At 45.3% G+C, this 12,091-nt stretch overlaps 1 protein-coding gene across 4 annotated transcripts in view; it reads right to left on the reverse strand.

Annotated features, from left to right (window-relative positions):
* Window positions 1-12,091, reverse strand: part of SIN3A (SIN3 transcription regulator family member A) — a 63,215-nt gene that overhangs the window by 25,077 nt on the left and 26,047 nt on the right. For all 4 annotated transcript variants that reach the window (XM_075006742.1, XM_075006743.1, XM_075006741.1 and 1 more), the window contains exons 4-10: window positions 10,955-11,061; window positions 9,533-9,815; window positions 5,798-6,049; window positions 4,858-5,010; window positions 4,379-4,537; window positions 2,675-2,764; window positions 1,117-1,235 (exon numbers count right to left, since the gene is read on the reverse strand). In XM_075006742.1, coding sequence (XP_074862843.1) covers window positions 1,117-1,235; window positions 2,675-2,764; window positions 4,379-4,537; window positions 4,858-5,010; window positions 5,798-6,049; window positions 9,533-9,815; window positions 10,955-11,061 — 1,163 coding nt within the window. The remainder of the gene's footprint in view (window positions 1-1,116; window positions 1,236-2,674; window positions 2,765-4,378; window positions 4,538-4,857; window positions 5,011-5,797; window positions 6,050-9,532; window positions 9,816-10,954; window positions 11,062-12,091) is intronic.

Here is a 12,091-nt window from a genome sequence, read left to right on the forward strand (position 1 = left end):
TTCTGCCCTGTGCGCTAATTCTGTTTCGAGCAGCGTGGAACGGTAACCTGGCAGCTCCAAACTGATACAAGGATAACTCGCTTCTTCAACTTACGCACAGTCTCTGCTGCAACTTATGATGGAATTATTTGGTACATTAAGAGCTCCCAATGGGGGAGGGTGGGGGGTTACTCATTTGATTTACAGTTTTGCACTTTGTGGTGTAGTGTTCTGGACTTCATTTGGAGGCAAAGCCCGGTCTGCTCCATGTGACTCCTCTGACTTTTGGTAGTAATTATTCCTTTTTAAGTTACGTTCTGCTTCACGAAATTAAGTGAAAAATAGTCTATTTGCTGGGGGGAGGAATAATTCACACTCACAAGGCAAGAGGCTGCGAGGGCTCAAATATTTAATCTTCTGCAGAAGAGGGGAAGGGCCAGTAATAACATCACTACTCCTCTGAGCTGCCATTTTATTCTTTGGCATCTCCAGGAAGCCACAAAACCGCCTGTTTCACCAGAAAGGGAAAACCGCAGTCACCCAACCATACGATAATGTGGAGGACTGTTCTTCTGCTTCAATGAAGGACAGCAAAAGAAAAGAATCTATAAATTCAGCATACATTAGGTTATGAAATACTTAAAAGGGACCTCCGAGTACAATCAATGTCCCTTTTCATCCAATATGCTTGTTAAGTAGCAATATGACCCCTTGCAACTCACATTCATAATATGTGGTGTTCAGGCAGGGCTGGAGGAGACAGGAAATACAGAGATGGCATATTTGGGTCTTATAGGTAATCCACATTCACTTATTACTCTCAGGACAACTCATTACCAATTAGTGAAAAGAATTAAGCAAGTAGCAGGGGACACAGAAAAACAGTCTACACTGAGGTTCCATCTCTGGTGAACATTCTTGGTATGATAAGTAGCCCGGGAAATTATAGCTCCAATAACTGGGCAGCTGGAGCACTGGGCCACAGAACCAGCTAAGTGTTTTCTTTCTTTACATGGCCACCACACAAGTCAGCATTTCCTTCTCATCACCCCAACCAAACCAGATTACGTCACCGATATCAACCTCCTCCAAGGACCACCCACGTGCAGAAACTAATTTGCCTGTTCATCCACTTACCCCAAGAATGGCGAAACTAGCTGCACAAGCTCAGCCCGGGAGATCACCTCTTGATTAAAGATAACCAGGCAGCGAAGAAAATTTTCATATGCCTCTGTGCTACGCAGAGCCTTGCGCACCTTACACATAAATAGGAGGGAGGAAGGAAGAGTCAATGGAGAGCTGAGAAGGAGAGTAACCTAGCCTCAAACACTGTGCCTCCCGGCTGTTATCCTGAACAAGTGAGTTTACTCACACAGCCAGAATTGGACACTTTCTTTTAGACACAGAGAGCGTTACGCAATTGTATTTAAGTGCGCTTCCCTTGCACATGCATTACCACCATGGGCAGGTAAAGTATAAAGACCTCCGGGGAACAGGAAAAGGACTTAAACTGAGTCTCTGGCTCTTGCTTGCGCAGCTCGAGAAGCAGGAAAAGTATCTTGGATCACTTGTCAGTCTCCTCACGAACACTCTCTCCGCCCCGAAGAGCTAAGCAATTGAGACGTTTGCGCCCATTTATAAGATGGGGAGCAAAATACGGGCCCCTGGAGAAATCTCAGTTAAAACTGGTTCATGGAACACTGCAAAGCAGGGGCTACAACAGCTGCCTGCTGTTCTGTTCTAGAAGCAGATGCATCACACAGGTATCCGCTCTCCCTAGGGCAAGCTGCAAGCAGGAAGTCCAGGCAACAGAACAATCCACCACAGCCTAGTTAACAGTGCTCCATGCCACAGCAGTCACAGCTGACATTTCAGCTTGCATTATCACCACAGTGTGGCGTGCGTAATCCGCCCCTCCTCAGTAAGGCCCGGCTGAATCAGAGTTTTTAGAACAACATTACCTTCCCCCGAGAACAATTTGCATCTACACATCAAACGGAGCGGCAGCAGCAGCAGCTTAGTCATCGTTACGATTCACATGCTGCAGCAGGGATTTCTACATTTACTCACGTTCACACCTACGTTTTTTCCAAACAACATATGGGCTTCCAGTTACTGTTATCTGCCCTGCAAACTGTACCATGTCATCAGTGTCACTAGCGCCTGGATAGAGTTCAAATGACCACTGACTTGGGTCATGTGCTCTCCTCCATGCAGTGGAAGAGGGAGAAAATTGTGGCTGACTCGAGGAGAATGACAAGGGATTATTGGAATACATCCCATTCTGCCGAGCTGCCTGTCTGATCGTGAGGTGAGGAGGCATGACAAGAAATAGGTAACAGCTATACAACATGGTATGTTGCCACTGAGGAAAACATTGTTTAAATGATCCAACTGCATTGTAAGCTAAGCTGGTGACCACAACCCTTGACGGTTATGCTCTGCTGCTAGCTCTACCTCACCAGAGGGTACAAAGCAGTGGATTGGAGCTTGCTGGAAGAGCCAGAGAGGAACTTTAGGGGGTGGGACAAACTTTAGAAGACCTGCTGATGGCACACATGTAGTTAAAAGGTGACAAATCTCATTCTGGAAAGACCGCTGAAGCCTTTGTGGCCTATATGCCTCTTGGAAAACCACTTTGCTACGAGCACAAATCAATTGTGCAAAAGTGTCTATTCGGCATTTCATCACTCACCTTCTCAAAGAACAGAGATTCTGTCCCTACCCCATGCTTGCTGGCTTCTGCTAACGACTGGTCCTTTAAACCAAGCAGCTTTGGTTTCTTCTGCAAAAAACAAAATGAATCCCTCTTTTGTGGTTTTACAATATGCAATGATTATGTTTTGCCCATCTACCATACCAGGGCACATGTTGCAACTTCCCTGGCATCCCACGTACAGTATGCCCTGGCTATAGTGCCCTCCATTATTACAAACCTTTGGCTATATTGAACCTGGTCCCCAGAGCCCAATTTATGCTGTACAGTATTGTACTAAAGGAAAAAGATATTGCGCGCGCACACAATTTTTATCCAGTCTCGTATATCCAGCCGAAGGGCAGGAACTAAGGAGTGGACACCGCCCACAAACCCTCCTACCCATCCCCTGGGCTGAAATCCCCAGCTCCAGGTTGACACTCTAAAGCCTCATTCCCCCCAGTGGTTTTGACCGTCTTTTGTTATACCGAATCCCTAGCTATAGCAAATAAAAGGTTTGGATCTCGCCAGGTTCTTTACAGCAAGAACATACAGGTTTCAGAAGGAGAATTATAGGAGTTTCTATATTTGAGTCCTCACAAAATTGAAAAATTCACTTTGCTCCCCTTGGATTTCATATAATTGCTTTCCTCAAAACTCCTGTTTGATGGGGAGAGAACAGCCTTTATTTTTCACGGGCAGCAAAACATCACGTTAAATGCAGTGATGGAAAAGTGGGATTAAATTACTAGAGACGGGTGCTGTTCATTTCCTTCAGGAAGCAAAATGTACACGTCGCGGAGAAAAGAGGCAAATCTGACCCTTATTAGCTCAATAGCCAAACACCGGACCACTTGGCCACTTCAGTTTCGTTGTCGAGCCTGATCCACCCAGAAACGCTGGTGGTTTGTGAAGGCAAAGCTTGGCTAGCAGAACACAAAATTGTCACAACTCTCCAATTGCCTTCGTCATGGGATGAACAGACAAGAACCAAATGCACCTGCACTGAGTTTGGATTTAACGCAACCCCTGGGATATACCATAACTCTTCCCCTTGTTTACTTTCCCTAAATGCTTTGAGAACAGCATTGCAAGCTTTTTGACAAGCAGCAGAGGGGTCACCGTGTTAGTCTGTAGCCACAAAAATGACGAGAAGTCCTGTGGCAACTCATAAATTAACAGATTTATTGGAGCATAAGCTTTGGGGGCAAATCCCCATTTCGTCTTTGCCCACGAAAGCTTATGCTCCAATAAATCTGTTAATTTATGAGTGCCACAGGACTTCTCGTTGTTTTTGCAAGCTTTTTGGACAATCTGCTACTCGGTTAAATTCACTGAGGTTTCTCCCCATCTACTCCCGCAAATGCGTCTTTTACTTAATAAATCAATGTAAATCAACAAACATCTCTCTACCAACACAAGAGAAGCCAGCAAGCGCTGTTCCTTTTTCTCCAGCTGTCACTCTCACACAGGATCTATTTAGCTCTCTAGTCCTCCCTCTACGAGCATTACTTTAAATCCTCACTCAAAGGCAGACCAGAAAAGGGCCTGATTAGAAGCCTGAGCAGGTCTCCTTTGCCCTCACGGACTGGAACAGACCCTCAATATAAACAAGCATGGAAAGAGCATTCTGCTCTGCACCCTCAAGTTTCACCCACTGCCTTTGCTTCCTGGAGTAAGGCTACGAACGGGGCCGGATCTTACCTTCACCGGGGGTGCTGCTCCAGTTCCTGAGTGCCGTCTGATCTGACAGCCATTTTGGTTGGGCCTCTGTTGCTTGTTGTTGAGCTGCGGTTTCTTGACCGTACCACCGTGGTCATTTCTCACCGACTCCACTTTCTCTGCCGTCGTCTTGCTTAACAGCTGATTTAAAAAAAAAAAATAAACGCACAAAACTGTTAGTGATCCGAGCATGGTACTGGGGGTGACGGGGCATGTGCCCCCACACTGTCTCAGCTCTAAGACGGGGGAGAGGCAGAGATTCTAGGCCTAGAACAGGTCTTGGAGGCACAGGAGTCACACTTACAGATTTGTCAAGAGAGACTGTATTCCCTGCCTGCTCTCCTCCATGGGCAACGAAAGGCTGTTTGAAAACGGGCAAGCAGTGTACTTTTCTGAACTCCGTTTGCATGCTTTTCTACCAAGTCTTTCTGCAACCTACTAAAGAGCAGGGTTCAACTCACCACAGAGCTGTTAGCATCAGGCAGGAACTGCCCGAACTCGGAAAGTAAATCCTCCTGGTTCTTGAAGAGGCGCGCCACCTGTGCGTACACCTCTTGCTCTGTCAAAGCTGGGGTGTAGTTACCACCTGCCTCCTTGGCATTCCGCTGCTCCTTCTGTCACAGGAAGAGGGCATGGGTCAGAGCAAAGGAAACAAACAATTCAGCTGTTTGCCTCCAATTTCAGCTTTTCTTTCTTGGGAGCAATACTCAACGTGACTCCAGACATTCGTCCCTGCGCTGAGGAGAGTTTGCGTGTTGCACCTGTATCGCTAATTAGAAAATCGGCAAGAAAGCCTGACGATCATCAGTAGCACCTCTAAAGTCACTCCAAATGCTCAGGGGGGAAAGACACCGGTGCTGGATAGCTTGTTCTCTCTCCTTCACAACACATACGTGGGTCATACAACATGCATATTCAACAACTCAGCCCGCTACTTCAAAATAACTGCAACTGCAGACAACTAGTCTAAATCACGTAGATCTGGCACGGCTAATTCATGCAAAGTTAAACTGGCTTGAAATACAAAAGATACACCTCTTCTAGCTTGTAGTTTACTACTTGAAATCCACCAGTGTGCTCATCGTCTACCCACTAAGAATGTAAAATTCTGTTTAATTAGCTAACCAATTAAACAAGGGAGAAGGGGTTACTCCAGCCCTCCCTGCCACCCCCTGTAGAAAGGGGCTGTTACAGCCAGGCTGGAGCTCCCTGGACCCTGGCGTGTCCTGGGCTGGGCCCACCATGGATGAGGGCTACTCCAGCCTGCACAGGTTAAGCCTCATCTGTTTAGGGTGAGGCTTACCAGTTAGCTGGTTTACCATTAACACCTCTAATATACACCCTTTTCAAATACACAGTACAGGCATAAGTTCATTTTCTAGGCAGAGCATGTACATGAACCTGATATGTGTGGAGGATCTCCAGAAAGGCCTTATAGATGTCTGGCTGTCCCTGGAACCGATTCTTGATCTTGTTGACGTAGTTGATGGCATGATTAAACTCAACTGGCTGATTGTTCTGCAAGGACGGCGTTGCTCCAAGAGAGATTGTCACGGGTGTATGAGGCTGCACAGGAGGAGAGCGCGGGGATGCATACGGAGGAATCGGGGGAGTCTGCTGGCTGGCTGGCGTATGTGCCTGCAACTGCGAAGGCTGAGAAGAAAAAAGACACTTAGTTTGATCTTACAGATTGGGGTCGGGTTAGTTTATTTCATTCAGGTCAAATCCTAGGAAAAGAAAAGTATCAGAACGCAGCTAAGTCAGTCACACAAAATAATGGCGGCAGGGGGGAAGAGGAGATGTCCATATAACTGAAACCAACAGTGAAGAACCATGTACAGGGTACCTCTGTGAGATGGAATCACTCACCATTTAGCTAAGATATTTTGATCTGACCAATGGAGATGCTCAGCAGGCTGGCCACACCCTGATGTTATTTATGTCCAGCAAAATAGCCCTTTGTCCAGATGTTTTAACACCGGGGTTTGTCCACGGGTCTTTGCCCACGAAAGGTTATGCTCCAAAATATCTGTTGGTCTATAAGATGCCACAGGACTTCATGTTGTTCTCGAAACTACAGACTTAACACAGCGACCTCTCTGATACTGGGGTTTGTGGGCATGCTCATTTCTTGGAGCACTTCACTCCACAGCTGGAACTGTTAAAACAAATCTGGTGTTGGGAGATTGAGTGCCTCTTCAGATAGCAGGCACTTAGAGTTAGCGTACCTTAACAATAAGCCGCTCGTCCACACAAGAAAATCTTCCTAATGTTTGTCCCTGTATGAACTGTTTTATTTTTATTTTAAAAAACCATTCTGAATACTAGTGGATGTACCAAATACACACAACTAAAGCAAAGGAAAGCTAACATAGGATGGAACATAATCATCTAACGAGCTGACATGAAGAACACTCGGTAAAACAGAGGAAGACCTCACCTTTTAAGTAGTGAGGAAACAGTTCTGATTTTGACGGAGTCATTTTTGTCTCTTCACATTTCAAAATAAGAAGCCAAACTGCATAAACTTAACTTGTTCCACAGTGACCAATTATTGTCTTCATTACGACTCCCGAAGCAACTGCACCTGAAGATACTGTCCTTTCCCAATACTTAGTTTAGAAGTCACATGACTTACACTAACATATATAAAAATCAATTTGGGATTTGTAAAGTTGGTAACTACCCTTTAGGGGAAGGCTCAACAAAAAAATCAGATGAGTCTAGAGCAGGGATTCCCAACTTCTCCATGATTGCAGATTCCCCTCAATCACCCCCTCACAAAACCATTTGCAGACCCCCATCGAAGCCAATTCCAAAGAACTGAATGAATCAATCAATGAAAAAGGAAACCAGGACCTTGATTTTCGGGCAACAAGTAATAATGTCATTGGAAGATATTTAATTTAAAAATAGTAATTGATTTTCACTTTGCCATTTACTTTAAACTTATTTTCTGCAATTGTTTTTATCAGGGACGCCCTGTAATACCCTCATGAAACCCCAGGGTCCGTGGACCTCAGGTTGGGAACCACTTATCTAGAGGCAGTTGGGAAGGGGCAATATTCAGTGCAACTACATGCAACTTCACCCTACATTGCCTTCCAATATGCACTCCAAGCTGTACTTTGGAGAGTATTACTGGTGGTTCTGTAACAACCCCTCTAGCTGTCTGCCAATAACTTCCCACTACAAGACTGTTTGCGGATGCTGATAATTTCCAAAACTAACTCAACAGGCTCTAGTTCCTCAGACCTGGCAACTTCCAGAGACTAAAGTTTCAACATAAAACAATTGGGCTAGTTCTGAGATGATCATAGGAAACCATATTTACTCAAGCTAAAAATTCTTACAACTATTTCATTGAAATACTTTGGAGCAGTGAGTTGAAATCTAAGATTTCCTAACTTATCTTGATCTTGCAACCAACCTTGACGTTCTCTTCATGTATATTTTGCATGTTTTATTTTTAAATAAAAGTAGAAGAGAACTAACACTACTGTGCTATTAATTGTCACAGAGAATCCTGATGCATGCTACCAGTGCTGGAGAAAGGGAAGGTTGTGATCATCTAGTCTGACTTCCTGCCTGACACAGGATTTCACTACCGATTCCTGCATTGAGTCCATTATCTCTGGTTGAGCTAAAGCCCAGTGTTTTAGAAAGACACTCAAACTTGATTTAAAGATTTAAAAGAGAAGAAGAAGAAGAATCCACCGTTTCCCTAGGCACATTGTTCCAGTGGTTAATTTTCCCAACTGTTAATGACATGAGACAATAACTTTTGCTGGGCCAACTTCTGTTGGTGGAAGGGTGTCACAATGCCCTCTCTCATATGACCTGAAGACGACCTCTGTGAAGCTCAAAACTGGGTTCCCTCCACCAACAGAAGTTGGTTCAATAAAAGATTATTTCACCCATCCAACGTCTGTCAAATCTGGGGAACAACACAGCTACAATACTACAAACAACAATGGAAAATTCTACATGAGAATTTCATATGGTCCTATCTTCAGAATGGTCAGCAGTATGAAAGTCATCTAAGAGAATATTGAGAAGGCCACTTTGCTAAATGCAGGGACCCCGTATCTAGTATAACAGAGCTACTTTAAAAAATAAAAAAAAAAAGACGACACATTCTGGGCCTACCAGATCATCCTGTGGTATTTGGTCTCTAACAGTGTTCCCTGTAAGATGAGCTACCCAGGAGAGATTAAGGTGATGCCCACCTGATTTGCAGAGCACCCACAGCTGCCAGCGTGTGTTTCTATCAGTGATGTCAATCTGCACATACCTTGGTGCTCACAAATTTTATTCTGCCCAGGGATTGGGGGGGTGGCGGGGGGGGGGGCGGAACTTACAGGGAATGCTGGTTTCTACCACATTTTGCTAGAGACTGAGTATCTTTCTTCTCCTAAAGAAAGGGCATAACACTGGCTTGCATCTCCTTTGGTAGTCTGCACTGGAAAGGATTGGAATGATGTATTGATTTTGGATAGCAGGCTTTTTAAATCAATGCAATATTTTCAAAACAATTTAAGGATCTTTTTTAATCTTAAGAAACAGAACTGAGTGTAAGCCAAAAAGCCTGTTTAGGAAAGGAGCACAAAGTAGGGTTTTGAGACGCTACAATAACAAAAATACAGTCACCTTTCACACCTAAACATGCCTGTTCCCAATTTAAAATAAAAAGGAGTTTCTAAAGTTTGGGACCAGATCCATCACTTCAGATTCCATCTAAAATTTCCTTTACATCCTAAGGCTTTTCCAGAACCAGTCATTTCATGAACAAAATCGGTAGAACTGTTTATATTCACATATGGTCCTTTTCATTGTGCTGGCAGGTCGATGTCTGATCATTTTCGCACTCCTATCGAATCACCAGGCAATACGACCGCTCTCCGGAGGCGGTTTCCAGGAGCAATCAACCACATGCACACACACAGCTGCTACTGGGGAGCCACATGTTTGCTGTACTTCTCAATACGTGCAAAAGCTGCAAAAGTGATTGTACAGCTACTTCAGCGGTTACGCTTCCTTTGATGAAAAGTTAAGCTTTTTGCAATCTTCTGCTCCCTGCCATTTCTAAGCAGGGACTGGGGTCTCTGCTCTACCCAACTCTCCAAAACCTCTCACCTTACTGATTTTGGCAGGTGGAGGCTGTGGTGCCGGCTGCGCTGGGGTTGGAGTCGACTGCGCTGAAGGCTGGGATGGGTGCTGAGGTTGGGGCTGGGGCTGCGGCTGGAGGCCGTGGGTGGGGATCTGATGGACCTGCCCTGGGGTTGTCACATTCACCATGTCGTTCGTCTGCACCTCAATTTTGTAGCCAGGTGGCAAGAAGGTATTGAAGCCCATGATCAAGTCAGGGTGACCTTTGAAGAGCTGAGACACGCGGCTGATCACTCCTGGAGTGTCAATACTAAAAAGCAAAAAGACAGAAGGTCACAGGTCTTGCACGGTTTTTCACCATCAAACCAGAAACCCCACACAATGGAACGCTCAAATTTTTAGCTAGCCATCCCCAGCCAGGAAACAAGACGAATCCAGTTCTCACTCCCGTATTACTTAACTGGGCTGTAACGTCAGAACAATTTTATTTGTCCAAATATCACAAAATTAACATAATTTGGTCACAACTCTGAGTACTCTACCTCCACCATGGCCGGTCCCAAGCCTGGATGAGAAAGGAGGAGGACTGGGCACAGGGTTAGCAACACCACCCTGTAAAACAATCCTAGCTACAGAAACATCGATGACAGTTCAACAGATTCCACTCCTGGAAGAGAAAGGGCCCTGGTCTCGAGGCAGCACGATGTGCTGGAATGAAAGTCGAACGGAAGCTACAACGCTGACCACCCTTTTACCAACCAGGAAAACCCTGACCACTGGAACATCAGAACAATGCATGAAACAGGAAAGACAGCACAACTGGCTACAGAAATATGATGCTATTCACTTGCTGGGCTTGGGCTCAGTGACAACCAGAAAACCAACCACCACCATCATCCCAAGGTAAGCTTTAAGCTGGAACCTATGGAAAAATAGGAAAAGGGGGCGCCCAAGAAACACCTGGCACAGAGACCCGAAGGCAGACACTAAAAAGAGGGGATACACCTGGTCAGAAATGGAAGAGATCGCCCAGGACAGGGGACACTGGAGAATCGGCATCAGTGGCTAAGCGCTGAGTGCTCTACAGCTTCTGGCAAGCAGACAACCAAATGAATGAGGCGTAAGGACTGAACGGTATGAACTCCCACTCTCTATGTAGAGACGTGGCACAAACGGCAGGATCCGCCTGTGCTCCAGAAAGGAAAATACTGACCAACACTGCACTGCCCGCACTCTCTAGCCAGCAATGTGGAGGAGCAAACAGGAGAAAAAGATGCTCGAAGAGGAGGGGAAGGGAATTCCCCTCTTCAAGCATCTGAAGAAGTGAGTTGTGTCGCATAAGAGTTTATGCCCGAATATATTTGTTCGTCTTTATGGGACCCCTGGACTCCTTGTTGTTTTTGCTGAAACAGACTAACACAGCTATCCCTCTGGAACACAAGTTGTTACCTCTGAGACTTGAATTCCTTCATTATGTCCAGGAAATCATTGTAGACCTGAGGTTGACTACCAAACTGCAGCTTCACCTGGTCAAGATAAGACAGGGCATCCTCTACCTGCAGAGGAAATAAAAGCATTAAAAATACACCTAGTGGAAAGGTGGGTGCCCACTCTGGAGCATAAACACATGCATCTGGAGAAGCGGCTGCCTACGATAAGTAACTAGAAGTTAGTAATTACTAGCAGCACAGTCATAACGTTGGCTAGTTTGTAAACAGTGCTACCTGGTCATTTGATACACTCAGATTCTATGGCTGAGCTCACCCTGAAAAGATCTTTTATTTCCTCTGTGATGATGCAACATATGCATCAACAGAAATAGTCATAGAGAACATTCTTCAAATATGCCGTTTCATCGCTGGCCAGGGCGGTTGGTAGTGAAAACTCAGAGTGGGACTTGCACTGTTTGTCCTACACTTGTTTGTGGAAATCTGCATTGAAATCTAAGAATATACACGGCCTAGAGAAACTGGGAGGAAATTCCATGTATTGAGGCTGCCAGGTACACAACTGTATTTTCCAGATCCTTACGAGCCAAATTGAAACGCCTGGCTCTTGACTTAAAGGAAAAAGCTAAATGGGACTGTTCACGCTGAGGCACTGCAAGCAGTAAGAAGGCCACGTGGACACACAGTTTCTATTTACACGTGGTCCAAGTACGAGTATCTGTCTTTTAGGAGGTGCTGTTTTAGCACCCATAGTGCTCAGTGAGAATTCTGGGTGCTTCTGATGTCCAAAAGGTCAGGCTGCAAATGAATCCACTGCAAGAGCCATCCACCGCTTCCCCCCTGCCCACCCCACTTTGTTCATTACCAGACTGTCTGGAGGTATGAAAGCTCCTACATGCAATAGAAGCCTTCTGGAGTAATACTGAGGACTGTCACTGGAGCTGCTCTTGTTCTATTACATGAGAAAAACTGAAGTTAACTAAAATACCCTGATCTTGAACCATCAGAGGTTTGCCATTGATTTCAAACCAGGCAGAATCTGATCCCAAAACTTGGGGAACAAGGTCCCCTGGAAAGTAAGTATTCGGCTGCTCTGTTTCTGGTTTTAGTGTGGGAGCAGTCGTTATGTTTTCCAAAA

This window comes from Carettochelys insculpta, chromosome 12 (genome assembly GCF_033958435.1).
Source record: "Carettochelys insculpta isolate YL-2023 chromosome 12, ASM3395843v1, whole genome shotgun sequence".
NCBI lineage: Eukaryota > Metazoa > Chordata > Testudines > Carettochelyidae > Carettochelys > Carettochelys insculpta.